This window comes from Podarcis pityusensis (genome assembly GCF_964106645.2).
Source record: "Podarcis pityusensis genome assembly, chromosome: 12".
NCBI classification, from domain to species: domain Eukaryota; kingdom Metazoa; phylum Chordata; class Lepidosauria; order Squamata; family Lacertidae; genus Podarcis; species Podarcis pityusensis.
In genome coordinates this window covers 4,484,920-4,501,319 of record NC_138037.1, presented here as the reverse complement: position 1 = coordinate 4,501,319, position 16,400 = coordinate 4,484,920, and the positions used below count along the sequence as shown (strand labels likewise).

Here is a 16,400-nt window from a genome sequence, read left to right as displayed (position 1 = left end):
TAACCACTGCACCACGCTGCCTTTCTGTTTGTCGGACTAGCACCTGGGAGAGACCAGGGATGGCCCAGTCTCTTCCTTGCCCGCCTCTCAGGGTTGCTGTGAAGAAGACATGAAGAAAGGGAGCCAAATGCACCGCTTTGAGCTCCTTGGAGGAAAAAACGTTGGGATACATAAATGCAATAAATGATAACACTTTGGGGGTGTTTTGTTAGCAACCCCCACTTTTTCCTTGGTCCTCATTCAAAGTCATAAGTAGGAATATCTGCATTCTTCAGGGGTCAGCAAACTTTTTCAGCAGGGGGCCGGTCCACTGTCCCTCAGACCTTGTGGGGGGCCAGACTATATTTTGGGGGAGAAAATGAACGAATTCCTATGCCCCACAAATACCCCCAGAGATGCATTTTAAATAAAAGGACACATTCTACTCGTGTGAAAACACCAGGCAGGGCCCACAAATAACCCAGAGATGTATTTTAAATTAAAAATTTCACATTCTACTCATGTAAAAACACGGTGATTTCTGGACCGTCCGTGGGCTGGATTGAGAAGGTGATTGGGCTGGATCCGGCCCCCGGGCCTTAGTTTGCCCGCCCGTGGAGTTACCCTTTCCTTCACCTTTCTCAATTTAGACTGGAGCCCCCTCGGGGCAGAGACTTGCCCCTTTCTGCTTAGGCGAAGCTGCAAATTGTTGAATAGACTGACAGAACCCAGGCAAATGGGGACAAGAGCAATCTTATCCCAGCCTCTTCTTTCTCCTCAGGGAGCAATGGCCACCCCACAGTGTCTGATTTCTTGCACCCAGATTTATAAGGGTGAGTCACCTGGAAACACTGCCGTCCTACGCAGAAGAGGAGGGTGCAGCCTCTTTGCAAACCATTTTTGCGAGCTGCAAAATGGGCGAGATCCCCTCCGAGTTGTAAAGCCCCACCTCATGTCGTTAATAAAAATGGAGTCTTAAAATAAAAATAAAAATGTGACCGTCTCCCTAGTGTTTTGCAAGGATGAATGACTAAGCAGAGCATCGCCGCTGGCTGAGATTGCTTTGTAAAGTTGGGAGCTGGGAAAGTCGTACTTTGGAAAAGCTTTGAAGGTACTCATTTCGATTGTGGCTCCTCCCCCTTCTTTCCCCCCAAACCAGACTTTTTTAAAAAAAGAAAAATTAATCATTTTTTCGATACAAACAACCGCAAAAGACACTACAACAAAAACCATAGTAACAAGAATAACACAATTTGACAATTCAGATTTATTTTTTATTTTTTATTTTTTAAATATTTTATTAAGGATTTTCTTGTTTTACAGAAGTAAGTGTAATGCCTCGTATTCCCCCCCCCCCATGTAACCTTTTTACAAATCCGTTTCATTTGTCGAGGCATTAGGGGGAGAAGAAAAAAAGGAAAAAAGAAAGGGGGGTGGAGAGAGGGAAGATGGATGGGGTCGGGGTCGGGTGGCGGTGTTTCTATTATGTTTAATGTATGTAGAGTTTGGTGTCGGCGTTGCTTGTGTTGTTCACTTGTGTTCCTTTGGTGGTGAGAGAGGTTGGGGTTGGCCTAGGGTGTGATTGTTTGCTTGTGATCTTTGTTTTCGTGTGTGAGTGAGGTGGGTGGATGTTTTGGATCAGGTTAGCCATACTGATTTGTATGCTGTTGGTGGATTATTGTCATTGTCCTGTTGGGCTGTGTATGTGATAAAGGGGAGCCATACCGGGTTGAAGGCGTCTTCTTCTGTTTGTCCCCGTGTCAGTTTCAGTTTATTAGTTAATTTTTCTAGTAGGGCTGTTTCCCATACTATTTGGTACCATTGGTCCATGCTTACTCCTGACAGGTCTCTCCAGTGTCTGGTTATGGTGTTTCTGGCTGCTGAAAGTAGGTGGGTTATGAGTTCTTTGCGGTGTAAATGGGCATTGTTGTCTTGGAAGATGTTTAGTAGGGCCAATTCTGGGGTGATGTCTAATACTTGCTTAGTTATTTTACATAGTTCTTGTATGGCTGTTGTCCAGAATAGTTGGATTTTGGGACACTCCCACCACATGTGGAGGTATGTGCCTGTGGAGGTGCACCCTCTCCAGCATTTTGGTGAGGTTCCTGGGTGTATTCAGATTTAAATGCACTGATATACCTATGACTGCACCCTTTTAACAATATTTTCCCACCTCTTTCTCTCCTCCCCCCACTTCCCACCAAAATAATAATAATAATAATAATAATAATAATAATAATAATAATAATTTATTATTTATACCAGCCACTCTGGGTGGCTTCCAACAAAATACTAAATACAATAACCTATTAAACACTATTCGCCTTATCCACGGGGGGTGCCACCACCGAGAAGGCCCTTGCCTGGTTCCCTGTAACTTGGTTTCTCGCAGCAAAACTTCCAAAAGAAGAGACAGTCACAGGTGGTTTTGAGAGCCTCTGAGAAGCAGTTGCATCCAGCAATGCAGTTGTCTTTGAGGAACAGCTGGAGGGGGGGATCTCTCCTTCCCTCTCTCCTCCTGCTCGATATCGTATAGGCGCTGCTTAATTAAATTATTTGCTTTACTGAAGCCCAGTGTTAGGAACTGTGGTGGTGATAAACCAGAAAAGTAAAGCTTTCGGTTGACAATTTTAGTCTAAGAGCTCACGTGACAATCTTGCAATACTTGCGATCAAGTGAAGATGCCCGGGGGTCAGGATTGCACCAGACATTTCTGCAATATGAGGATCCTTGGATCTGTACTGTTTTCACACACTAATACCACAGCCTGTAGAATTCTATCAGTTCTATTTAATCTGCACAATCGGAATGAATTTCCGGAACCAAAACGCTTTTTCTGTGCGGCCTGAGCAGGGAGCAATGTTATAGCTAATCGTTGTCTCTTGTCTTCCCTTACCCCACCCCACTGCCCTGCTCACAGTTGTGAAGAATATTCTTACGTTATGAACGGTCCGTGTCACCATTAAGAAAAAGAGGTCGGAACAGGTCAATATATTTGCAGACTGTCCCTGGGTCAGGTGACTTTTCTTCTTAAGTTCTCAAAGTTCTTAACCTTGCCTTGCTCAAGGTTGTCATCTAAAAGGACGCGGGTGGCGCCATGGTCTAAAGCACTGGTCCTCTTGGGCTTGCTGATAGGATGGTTGGCGGTTCGAATCCCTGTGACGGGGTGAGCTCCCGTTGCTCTGTCCCAGCTCCTGCCAACCTAGCAGTTCGAAAGCACGCCAGTGCAAGTAGATAAATAGGTACCATTGTGGTGGGAAGGTAAACGGCGTTTCTGTGCACTCTGGTTTCCATCGCAGTGTCCCATTACGGCAGAAGCGGTTTAGTCCTGCTGGCCACAGGACCCAGAAAGCTGTCTGTGGACAAACGTCAGCTCCCTTGTCCTGAAAGCGAGATGAGCGCCGCAACCCCATAGTCGCCTTTGACTGGACTTAACCATCCAGGGGTCCTTTACCTTTACCTTTTACCTGTCATCTGAACTAGCCTGATGTTTAACTGAATCAATCACAGTCACTCATCCTTTGAAAAAGTAGGTTTTAGTCTTGCCCCAAAATGGCACCATACATTCCGTTTTGGCGACTGTAACCTTGGTTTAAAGGAGCTGTTTGTTGTTGTTGTTTAGTCGTTTAGTCGTGTCTGCCTCTTCGTGACCCCATGGACCAGAGCACGCCAGGCACTTCTGTCTTCCGCTGCCTCCCGCAGTTTGGTCAAACTCATGCTGGTAGCTTCGAGAACACTGTCCAGCCATCTCGTCCTCTGTCGTCCCCTTCTCCTTGTGCCCTCCATCTTTCCCAACATCAGGGTCTTTTCCAGGGAGTCTTCTCTTCTCATGAGGTGGCTAAAGTATTGGCGCCTCAGCTTCAGGATCTGTCCTTCCAGTGAGCACTCAGTGCTGATTTCCTTCAGAATGGAGAGGTTTGATCTTCTTGCAGTCCATGGGACTCTCAAGAGTCTCCTCCAGCACCATAATTCAAAAGCATAAATTCTTCGGCGATCAGCCTTCTTTATGGTCCAGCTCTCACTTCCATACATCACTACTGGGAAAACCATAGCTTTAACTATACGGACCTTTGTTGGCAAGATGTTGTCTCTGCTTTTCAGGATGCTGTCTAGGTTTGTCATTGCTTTTCTCCCAAGAAGCAGGCATCTTTTGATTTTGTGACTAATGTCACCATCTGCAGTGATCATGGAGCCCAAGAAAGTAAAAACTCTCACTGCCTCCATTTCCTCCACTTCTATTTGCCAGGAGGTGATGGGACCAGTGGCCATGATCTTCGTTTTTTTGATGTTAAGCTTCAGACCATATTTTGCGCTCTCTTCTTTCACCCTCGTTAAAAGGTTCTTTAATTCCTCCTCACTTTCTGCCATCAAAGGAGCCGTTTGGCGCCTAGTTTATACAGTGGTACCTTGGTTTATGAACTTAATCCGTTCCGGAAGTCCATTCTTAAACCAAAGCATTCTTAAACCAAGGTGTGCTTTCCCATAGCAGCGGGGGACTCAATTTACAAATAGAACACACTCAACACATTCCGCTTCCAAGGCAGAGTTCATGAACCAAAACACCTACTTCGGCTTTGCAGCGTTCTTAATCCAAGTTGTTCATAAACTAAGCCGCTCTTAAACTAAGGTACCACTGTATATCTGTGTGATATACAATGATCCTATGAAGTGAGTTTCTCTCTTCATAGGATCATTGTAGGGATTAACATGAACCATTCACCCCTTGGAGAAAAAGATGGGAGATTAATGCAATTAACCGGCGAATTTCTAACCCTGATTGCAATGTGGTGTGCTTCGCATTTACAAAGACCTGGACTACAGCATGCAGGGTGGTCTTAAGCTTATATCTCTTTAAGGCTCCCCAGCCAGTTGCTTTATCCCGGGTTAGCTCAAGGTCACCGTCTTGTGCTTCCTCAAACTTTACCAGCCTGCCAAAAGGAAAAAAGAAAGAACCGGGAGCCAGCAAACCAAAGGTTAACCGTCAAACTCTGAACACCTGCTTGCAGAGAGGTGGGAATTGCAGAGACCTGTCTGGGGCTAATCTGCAAACTCCTCCGAAACATGCAAGCTGTTAGGAGAGGGAGTAGACCCCCCAAACCACCTCACAACCACACACACAAAACATGCTGGAGAACAGGATTCTCGTCCCCTGCCTCCTTGCAATTTTCTGCTCTGCCTTTAAGAGAGGGCCTTGCAATAATTAAGTATCTCCAGATGCAAGGCTAGCCAATTAATTTTCTTTGTTCTTGGCTCGGGGGGGGGGGGGCAGAGGGGAGGAGATATTCCAGGAGAGCCTCTTGCTGTTTGAGAGAGAGGAGACTGGGGGGGTCTCTCCACCCACCCACTCCTCCCCCCAACTCTGCGTTGTGCAAAAAAAGTATGGATCTGATGATTCCTTGTAACATGATTCGTCTAACTCCGAAAACAGAGGGGAGTGACAGGGCAGGTTTAGGCTTAATTGGAACAGGGTTATATTTTATTTTTTGGGATTCCAAAGCAGGCGGGGAGTGTCAGGATGGGGGCAGGATGCTTCCGCGGAGCAAAGAACACGGGCGTTTTTGTTCCACTCTCTCTCTCTCTCTTTGGGATGGAAAAAAGTTTGGCGTCTGCCAGCTGTGAGCCTTCGCATTTGCAACCGCCCAGTTCTGGTCTGAGAGAGGTGTGTCGGTGTGTAACATGCCTGCATTCCAAAGTTTATTAATAGAGACCCTCCGGGGGGGGGGGAGGCTAGGAAGAAGAATTGCCCCACAGTCTCCAAAGTTCAGGGGTTGGAGCCTGGCTCTCCCAGCAGGCCAAAGGGTACGCGGCGAGATCGGTTAATCCTCCCAGCAGATCGAGGAATCAGCAAATTCCTGGATCCCAGGAAACCAAGGTCTTGCTAAAAAAAAAAAGTTGGGTTTGGAGGTTATTTTCCTGCAACTTTTTTTGCACACCGGATAGTTAAACTGTGTTATCTGCAAGAGGTGTGCAGTGGGACCTCGGGTTAAGAACTTAATTCGTTCCGGAGGTCCGTTCTTAACCTGAAACTGTTCTTAACCTGAAGCACCACTTTAGCTAATGGGGCCTCCTGCTGCTGCCTTGCAATTTCTGTTCTCTTTTTTTTATATGTATAATTTTTTATTGATTTTAACATATAAATTATAAAATGTACCACAAAACTTATCACTTATACAATCTTTTTAGACTTCCATCAGCACCTCTGATGATCCAACGTTTTAACCACTTCTTATGCATTTCTTAACTTTGTATTGCCTTTAAATCTCTTAACAAATCATCCTTCCCCTTTTCCATTTTTGCGATAATTCCAATAATACTCCTCACAAAACTTCTTGCAAACCTACAAACGTTGTCTGATCTTCACAAATACTTTTCAAATAGTCCGTATATTTACTCCAGTCTTCCGTGAATTTCTGGTCCCGCCAGTTCTGAATCCTTCCTGTTAGTTTATCTAGTTCTGCATAGTCCACGTGTAATTTCTGTTCTCATCCTGAAGCAAAGTTCTTAACCCGAGGTACTATTTCTGGGTTAGCGGAGTCTGTAACCTGAAGCGTCTGTAACCCGAGGTACCGCTGTACTGTGGTCACCAACTGGAAAGGTTTTTTAAAAAAGGGCCATAGAAACACATGGAGAATAATAAACTAGATGACCATGAGACTCTTAATCTCAAAATTGTGGGTTCAAGCCTCAAATTGGGCAAAGAGATTTCTGGGTTGCAGTGGGTTTGACCGATGTGATCGCTTCTAGTTCTACGATTCTACCATTTAGGAGGCAACTAACACAATAGGGACGCGGGTGGCGCTGTGGGTTAAACCACGGAGCCTAGGACTTGCCGATCAGAAAGTTGGTGGTTCGAATCCCCACGACGGGGTGAGGGAAGGGAGTATTGAAAGGAAACAGCTGATCGGTGGGATGGGAAGAGAGATAAGGGATGCTAGTGGAGGCTGCCTGGGAGGGGGGAGGTAAAAGCCCATGGATCCTCAGGATTTTTGCATTGGGTCACCCCAAATTCACTAGCAGATCACATGTCTGTGGCCACAGCATGAACCACAAAAATCATACATCCATTGTTTCGTTCAGAATTTTTTTTTTCTTGTTTTCCTCCTCTAAAAACTAGGTGCATCTTATGGAGCGAAAAATACGGTATTTCCGGTGGAAAATCGCAGTGCAAAATTGCGGCGCCCCAAAATGGCCACCGTTCTCTCGTGAGAAAAAAACAGGGCGTCCCAGTTTTCCTGGGATGATTGCGGGGGCTATGGCTTTGTGCCATGGAGATACTGGCCGCAGGCGTGGGACTCTATCCCGTTCCGTTGGCCCGACTCATCACGTCCGCGCATCTCGCTTTCTACCCTCTCCAGGTTTGGGCCCGTCAGCGCTGCGAAAACGGGCGCTTCACCTCCGCCGGAGATTGCTGCGACCTTTGCCCCCCAGGTTTTGGGGTGGCTGCTCCTTGCGGGAGTGCCAACACCAAGTGTGAGCCATGTCAAGAAAGTAAGTGGCAGAGGAATTATTATTATTATTATTATTTATTATTTATACCCCGCCCATCTGGCTGGGTTTCCCCAGCCGCTCTGGGCGGCTTCCAGCAAAATATTAAAATATTCACCAAATATTAAAAGCTTCCCTAAACAGGGCTGCCTTCAGATGTCTTCTAAAAGTCAGAGAGTTGTTTATTTCCTTGACATCTGATGGGAGGGTGCCACCACCAAGAAGGCCCTGTGCTTGGTTCCCTGTAACCTCACTTCTCGCAAGGAGGGAATTGCCAGAAGACCCTCGGAGCTGGACCTCAGTGTCTGAGAGAGCAAAGCCTTCTGCTATGAGCCAACTAGATAAATTACGTAGGCAAATCAATATGGGGAAAGCAAAATGTCCCTTAGAGAAGGACCTGACTTATTTCACTTGAAGCTTGATTCTGTTTTATCTGATGTTTTAATGTGTTGTAAACAGGGTGGATTTGATTTAAATCAAATTGATTTAAAGCACAATTTAAATCACTAGACAGTAAGACTCGATTTAAATCATTTTTATTTTTTTGCAGAAAGACTCTTTCCTGCTGGTATAATCTTAATATTTTACAAGCAGAGATTACAAACTCATAAAGATATGTATAACACAATAATTAGTTACAAAGATTTTCTCTTTTTCACTCGACAATAGTGTTGATCCTTATAACTTATCAGCTTGCAAATGGAGACTCAGTTTCAATCCTAGAGCAGGAGTCAATTATGGATTAGAAGCCAGGTTTGTAATCTCTGTTAGGATCTGTAATCTTTATTTGAGTTTGTAATCCATGTCAGAATACATACTTTTGAATGGGTTAGTTTTTGTTACGATTGACTATTGATTTGTGAGTAGGGACCACTCCCACTACTGAAACTTACATTGGCCTGATTACTTGGTGTGCTTTCTTCTTGGTACATTTACCATATTTTTGCTCTTAAGACGCACCAAGTTTTTGGAGGAGGAAAACAAGAAAAAAAATATTCTGAATCTCAGAAGCCAGAACAGCAAGAGGGATCGCTGTGCAGTGAAAGCAGCAATCCCTCTTGCTGTTCTAGCTTCTGGGATAGCTGCGCAGCCTGCATTCGCTCCATAAGAGCCAGTGTGGTATAGTGGTTAAGAGCGGTAGACTCGTAATCTGGTGAACCGGGTTCGCGTCTCCGCTCCTCCACATGCAGCTGCTGGGTGACCTTAGGCTAGTCACACTTCTTTGAAGTCTCTCAGCCCCACTCACCTCACAGAGTGTTTGTTGTGGGGGAGGAAGGGAAAGGAGAATGTTAGCCGCTTTGAGACTCCTTAAAGGGAGTGAAAGGCGGGATATCAAATCCAAACTCTTCTTCTTCATAAGACGCACACGCATTTCCCCTTACTTTTTAGGAGGGAAAAAGTGAGTCTTATAGAGCAAAAAATACGGTAATAGCAAGAACTCCTACTTATTTAACGTTAGCCTTCCTCTCTCCGCCACAGGTGTGACGTTCTCCTCCGTCGCCAGCGCCACGGAGCCTTGCCAGCCTTGCTCGGTGTGTCCGAGCCAAGCGCTCTTGCTGGATGCCTGCAGCCCTGCCCACGACACGGTCTGCACCGCCAGCTGCCCCCGGGGGCATTACCTCCCTGCTGGAAACGGGACCCAGGGCATCGGGCAGTGCCTCCCTTGTCAAGTTTGCCCCGAAGGCTACGGAGCCACAAAGCCCTGCGGCCCCAGCAGCGATGCCATGTGCCAGAGGTGCCCGGATGGCTATTATTCGGAGTCGAAGAGCTCGCTGGAAGCCTGCCAGCCCTGCCGGCAAGCGTGCGGCAAAAACGAGGTCATGATCCAGGCCTGCACCCCTCTCTCCGACACGCTGTGCATGGGTAGGTACATAGGCGCGACCATAGCTGTCAAGCGTCCCTTATTTGGCGGGACAGTCCCTTATCCCTGCGCCGTGTCCCTCTGCTGTCCCTTATTGATGATGTACCTTAAATTTCCCGGGTTTCAAAGGAAGCAGCTCCTCTCCCTCCCTCCCTGCCGGCCAGGGAGGAGGGAGGCTCCAACTGCGTTGCTTGGCTGCGTTGCTCACCCAATAAGGAGTCTAAGAACGACTGGGGGTGGAGCTTGCATGCCTTGTGCCAATCAAATCGGTCACGTTGCCTGGGGACTCGCCTTTGCTCAGCGCTTCCCAGCGGAGAGGTGATGGTGGTTTTCCTTGCTGCATCCCCTTTGCCGGGTTGCTGTGCTGTGGGAACCACCGCTTGAGGCTTCGCTTGGCTGCTGGCTGGGCTTTCTGCCTTTGGCTCAGAGGGGCTCAGAAGTCGAACATACCTGTGCTCTGAAAATCCCTTATTTTGGCTGCTGATCCCTTATTTTGAGGCTGCTGGTCCCTTATTTTCAAATCTGTACGTTGACAGCTATGGGCGCGAGGGGAGAAAGGTCAAGCTGGTTTTATTTTATTTAGGGTGCCTCTCTGCCCTCCAGGACACGGGTGGCGCTGTGGTCTAAACCACAGAGCCTAGGGCTTGTCAATCAGAAGGTTGGCGGTTCGAATCCCCGCGACGGGGTGAGCTCCCGTTGCTCGGTCCCTGCTCCTGCCAACCTAGCAGTTCGAAAGCACCTCAAAGTGCAAGTAGATAAATAGGTACCACTCCAGCTCACCCCCATCCCATCTTTTGCACAGTGGCCGTGCAAAAGCCTCTTTTTGGAAGCACTAAAACTGGGGAGCAAGGCAGCTTCTCTCACACACAAAAACTTAGAATGGCATCTGCACATTTTGCCTCACATCTCAGGTCCTACAGATGCTTATAACTTTTAAGAAACAAAAGCTGAGGATCTGGGTATTACCATTATTCCAGCTAGTAGAGCAATCTCCACACACACACACATACACACACCCCGCTGCCCCCGAATGAACATACGTTAAAGATTATTTTATAGAGAAGGTTGCACTTTTATAAGCCAAACTTGCACCCCCAAAATGAGGTTCTTATTCCAAGTATTGCCATTTCTGTATACCTGTTTATTAAATGTCTTTCCTACTTCCTCTCCAAAGGAGCCTAGGGCTGCAGACAGCAAAACCATACAGGTTTGGGGGTTTTTTTAAGGCAAATTGAAACTTTGAAGACATTGTAAAACGTTCAGAGAATGCCTAAATATTTTTTAAATGATCCTGTACACTCGGTTAATGATGTCCAAGGTTTGCCAAGAACATTATCATTCAGCCGGAACAAGAACACAAAAAGCGCCTCCTCCTTCTTTATATATAAATTTATTTAATTTTCAAATTTACAATCACCAAGCAACCCAAAACAAAAAGAAGAATTCCGTGATTTCCCATGAACTTCCCTCTTCCCCTCGTGGATCAGGCTGGTGGTCCAACCTGTTCTCACAGGAGCCAAGCAGGATTCTGAAAAGCAGGATTCGAATACAGGACCCCTTTCCCGTTCTGTGGTTTCCAGCAACTCTCACCCAGAAGCATTGCTGCTTCCAACTGTGGAGGCAGAAAATTGCCATCCTGGCCAGTAGCTTTTGATAGCCCTCTCTTCCACGAATTTCTTATTTAAATCATTGTTTGGGGCTACAACTGCCATCAACCGGCCATTGTCCCAAACACTTGGAGGGCGCTGACTTGGGGAAAGCTCCCCATGGAAGACTTGTACTGTTTTGGGGGGACAGGGGGCAGATGGGTGTGGGGGACTGAATGGGGTAACTGTGCCCCTGAAGGACCAGGTGCGCAGCCTGGGAGTCATTCTGGACTCACAGCTGTCCATGGAGGCACAGGTCAATTCTGTGTCCAGAGCAGCTGTTTACAAGCTCCATCTGGTATGCAGGATGAGACCCTACCTGCCTGCGCACTGTCTTGCCAGAGTGGTGCATGCTCTGGTTATCTCCCGCTTGGACTACTGCAATGATCTCTATGTGGGGCTACCTTTGAAGGTGACCCGGAAACTACAACTAATCCAGAATGCGGGAGCTAGACTGGTGACTGAGAGCTGCCACTGAGACCACATAACACAGGTCCTGAAAGACCTACATTGGCTCCCAGTACGTTTCTGAGCACAAGTCAAAGTGTTGGTGCTGATCTTCAAAGCCCTAAACGGCATCGGTCCTGTATCCCTGAAGGAGCGTCTCCACCCCCATCGTTCTGCCCGGACACTGAGGTCCAGCTCCGAGGGCCTTCTGGCTGTTCCCTCCGTGCGAGAAGCGAGTTTACAGGGAACCAGGCAGAGGGCCTTCTCGGTGGTGGTGCCCACCCTGTGGAACGCCCTCCTGTCAGATGTCAAGGAAATACAGTGGTACCTCGGGTTAAGTACCGTATTTTTTGCTCTATAAGACTCACTTTTTCCCTCCTAAAAAGTAAGGGGAAATGTGTGTACGTCTTATGGAGCGAATGCAGGCTGCGCAGCTATCACAGAAGCCGGAACAGCAAGAGGGATTGCTGCTTTCACTGCGCAGCGATCCCTCTTGCTGTTCTGGCTTCTGAGATTCAGAACATTTTTTTTCTTGTTTTCCTCCTCCAAAAACTAGGTGCATCTTGTGGTCTGGTGCGTCTTATAGAGCTAAAAATACGGTACTTAATTCGTTCCGGAGGTCTGTTCTTAACCTGAAACTGTTCTTAACCTGACGCACCATTTTAGCTAACGGGGCCTCTTGCTGCTGCCGTGCTGCCAGAGCACGATTTCTGTTCTCATCCTGAAGCAAAGTTCTTAACCCGAGGTACTATTTCTGGGTTAGCGGAGTCTGTAACCTGAAGCATCTGTAACCTGAAGCGTCTGTAACCCGAGGTACCACTGTAAACAACTGTCTGACTTTTAGAAGACATCTGAAGGCAGCCTTCTTTAGGGAAGTTTTTAATGTTTGATGTTTTATCGTGTTTTTAATATTGTGTTGGGAGCTGCCCAGAGTGTCTGGGGAAAACCCAGCCAGATGTGTGGTGTAGAAATAATCGGTGATGGTGATGGTGATGGTGACTTTGCTGATTTGGGCATCCATCTTGCTGCTACTGTAGGAAAACTTTCCCCTGAGGGAGGAGCGCTTGTGTCCGCCGCCGCCGTGAACTTCGCTGCTCTCGCTCTCCCGCAAGGCCTTTCAAGCTTTGTTTCGGAGCTACAGTTGCGGTTTTTTGTCTGCGAGAACAGAGTCTCCCTGGGTTGCGGCTAATCCACCTTTTGTCCGCCGCTCCTGCCCCTAATCCTACCCTGGCTGTCTCTCTCTCACATCTTCCTTGCTCAATTCACCCTCCCTGAGCACCCTGCTGCCCTGAGAAGTGTGTGGATGGGAGTGTGTGGATGGGAGAGTTTTGGTGGGGTGGGGGCCTCCGTGGCGAGACCGTAGAGGTTTCCACGGCCGACCTCCCCTCCCTCTGCGTGTTCGTTCAAGCTTTTGCTCCTTAACGTTCGCCGCCTTTTGGAACAGCGTCTCTCGCTCCTAGCCGTGGGGCTGGGGGCGGTTTTCTGTGTGGTTTGGTGGGGAGGAGGGGGGGAGAAACGGGGCTGTGAATGAGTCCCGGAATGAGACAGGACCCTTGTGGGATTTGCGGGGAGGACAGAAAAGAACAGCAGGGGGAACGAGTCTCCTATCAACAATATTGTAGGAATTATCCCTGTCGTTCCCCCGCCCTGAAATATATTCAGTTTTCCAACAGCATGTATACCCATCTCTGCAAACCCCCTCCCCTGATTTTCTGTCCTCTCCAACTCAGCCCTGGTTTTCTCACTCCCCTAAACTTGAAATTTATTAACGGTATTGAAAGAGGCTTTGCAACTAAGCTGGAATCCAGTATTTCGGGGACACAACCCAAATTCCCTGACAGAGCAGCTGCTTTGAATGTAGAAGGCCCCAGGCTAAGCCCCGGGTGTCTCCCTGTTGTTGTTGTTGTTTAGTTGTTTAGTCGTGTCCGACTCTTTGTGGCCCCCTGGACCAGAGCACGCCAGGCCCTCCTGTCTTCCACGGCCTCCTGCAGTTTGGTCAAACTCATGCTGGTAGCTTCGAGAACACTGTCCCACCATCTCGTCCTCTGTCGTCCCCTTCTCCTTGTGCCCTCCATCTTTCCCAACATCAGGGTCTTTCCCAGGGAGTCTTCTCTTCTCATGAGGTGGCCAAAGTCTTGGAGCCTCAGCTTCAGGATCTGTCCTTCCAGTGAGCCCTCAGGGCTGATTTCCTTCAGAATGGAGAGGTTTGATCTTCTTGCAGTCCATGGGACTCTCAAGAGTCTCCTCCAGCACCAGAATTCAAAAGCATCCATTCTTCAGCGATCAGCCTTCTTGATGGTCCAGCTCTCACTTCCATACATCACTACTGGGAAAACAAGAGCTTGAACTATACAGACCTGTGTTGGCAAGGTGAGATCTCTGCTTTTTAAGATGCTGTCTAGGGTGTCTCCCTAACAGCTGGGAAAGCCTCACGGTCTGAAAGCCTGGGCCTTTGGCGCTGGTGCCAGTCACTGCAATACTGGGTTGGATAGCCTAAGGGTTTGAGTTACTTTTAAGCTGCCTTCCTGGGGGCTACTGTGAGGATATTTTTTGAGTTAGATCCTTTATTAGGCATAGCAAACCACACATTATCAAACAGACACCATATACAAATTGTGCAAAATACAAACTCAACATAACAAGGTTTGTCCCAGTCAGATCTTCGACTCCAGAGGAAATAAATTTGCATAAATAATACAATACAGCACTATCGAATCCCCGATCAATTAAGAACCATTAATTCTCTTTATAATGGCTCAGTCTTTCTACATGGACAGCACTCAAAAATCCAGCCACTATTAAAGTAATTTGATCATTCCTGTCCGAAAACAGTTCCTGAACCACTGGTAGCATAGAAATCTGCCTATTAAGTTGTAAGGCCTCTAATAATTTTCTCCTGGCATAAATGCCAAAATCACAAGAAAAGAAAATATGTGCAAAGTGTCAGGTTCCTGTTTACTACATTTGCAGAGACGCTCTGATTCTGGGGGAGCTAAATATCTTCTTCTCGCTGTGAGGATATACGAACCAGGGATGGGCTCTGATACCAGTTGCTTAGTGGAAGGGCAGCTGCCTTGCATGTAGAATGTCCCGGGTTCAAAACTTTGCATCTCTTAGGTAGAAGAATGTCAGCCGGCAGGGCCGGCGAATACTTTTTTGGGGGGTGAGGGTCTTAGATCAGTTGCAGAGCGGCACTTCCTTGCCTGCAGGTAAAGGTAAAGGGACCCCTGACCATTAGGTCCAGTCGTGGCCAACTCTGGGGTCGCGGCGCTCATCTCGCTTTACTGGCCGAGGGAGCCAGCGTTTGTCCTCAGACAGTTTTTCCAGGTCGTGTGGCCAGCATGACTAAGCCGCTTCTGGCGAACCAGAGCAGCACACGGAAACGCCGTTTACCTTCCCGCCGGAGCGGTACCTATTTATCTACTTGCACTTTGATGCGCTTTTGAACTGCTAGGTTGGCAGGAGCTGGGACCGAGCAACGGGAGCTCACCCCGTCGCGGGGATTCGAACCGCTGACCTTCTGATCTGCAAGTCCTAGGCTCTGTGGTTTAACCCACAGCGCCACCCGCGTCCTTGCCTGCAGAACACCCCAAATTCAATCCCTGGCCTCTGCAGGCAAGGCTGGCAATGCCCTCTGCCCCCCAAACATTTCTCAGGGCGTGGGATCTTCCATCAAAAGCGTCTTTGCACTTTCCCGGTGAGTAGACCCCAAGTTGCTTCTGCAAAAGTGCGGCGATTCAGAAGTCCTTCCAGATCCCCAAACCTTGAATTCTGGCGGATGTATCAACCGTAGAATCCTAGAGTTGTACATTTGGAAGGGACCCTCAAGGATCATCTAGTCTAACCCGCCGGCAATGCAGGAATCGTAGCTTAAGGATCCCTGACAAATGGCTGTCTAACCTTTGTTTGGAAAGCTCCGACGAAGGAGAGCCCATCGCCTTTCCAGGTTTCGAGGTTCTTCCCTCAGATGGAAAATCCTCTGTCCTGCTTTTTAAATTACTATGACATTCATACCCCACCTTTCCTCTTAAGTAGCTGAAGGCGGTATACTTTGTCCCCTTCTGCGTTTTATTCTTACAACAACCCTGCGAGGTAGAAAAGATTGATCGGCTCAAGGTCACGCGGTGAGCTTGAGCGGAGATTTGAACCCCGGTCTCCCAGTACCCTAACCACATTGGTGTAACCTCGCCACCGCTTGCTTTAGATGACAAATCTTGCTTATTCTTGCAAAGAAAAAAAATAAACTCGCCTTCTACGTTTTAGCAAGCTGACATCAAGCTCTCGCTCAGAATGAGAATAAAATGTCCGAAAGCTACTATAGAAGAGAGCTTCTTTTATTTTGAGGAAATAGCCTGAGCTTTACAGCAATTCCCCCCCTCCGATCCCCCAAAATGCTTTCATTTTCTCTGTTTCTCTGCAAGAGAGAACAGATTCCCTTTCTTCACTTCGCTTTGGCAGAGACAACCGTCAGATCGTCTCCTTTGGCTGTGAACGTCGCAAGCAAAGTGCGCTAGGGCACAGAGGCAGAAGAAACGAGGCCAAATGGCTTTGGGTAGAGGTCTGGACATGGCCTTCATGAATGCTGGACCTTTCATACTGTGGATTTTGGAATATACGCATAGCTGTCAACCGTCCCTTATTTGGCGGGAAACTCCCTTATCCCTGCGCCGTGTCCCGCTGCTGTCCCTTATTGATGATGTCCCTTAAATTTCCCGGGTTTCAAAGGAAGCAGCTCCTCTCCCTCCCTCCCTCCCTGCCGGCCAGGGAGGAGGGAGGCTCCAACTGTGTTGCTTGGCTGCCTTGCTCACCCAATAAGGAGTCTAAGAACGACTGGGGGGGTGGAACTTGCATGCCTTGTGCCGATCAAATCGGCCGTGTTGCCTGGGGACTCGCCTTTGCTCAGCGCTTCCCAGCAGAGAGGTGACGGTGGTTTTCCTTGCCGCAGCCCCTTTGCCGGCTTGCTGCGCTGTGGGAACCACCAC

The 16,400-nt window shown here is 47.9% G+C and overlaps 1 protein-coding gene across 1 annotated transcript in view; it reads left to right on the top strand.

Annotated features, from left to right (window-relative positions):
* LOC308459095 (tumor necrosis factor receptor superfamily member 16-like) overlaps nucleotides 1-16,400 on the top strand; it is a 54,847-nt gene that overhangs the window by 20,949 nt on the left and 17,498 nt on the right. The window contains exons 2-3 of the mRNA XM_080974192.1: nucleotides 7,335-7,467; nucleotides 8,944-9,327. Coding sequence (XP_080830318.1) covers nucleotides 7,335-7,467; nucleotides 8,944-9,327 — 517 coding nt within the window. The remainder of the gene's footprint in view (nucleotides 1-7,334; nucleotides 7,468-8,943; nucleotides 9,328-16,400) is intronic.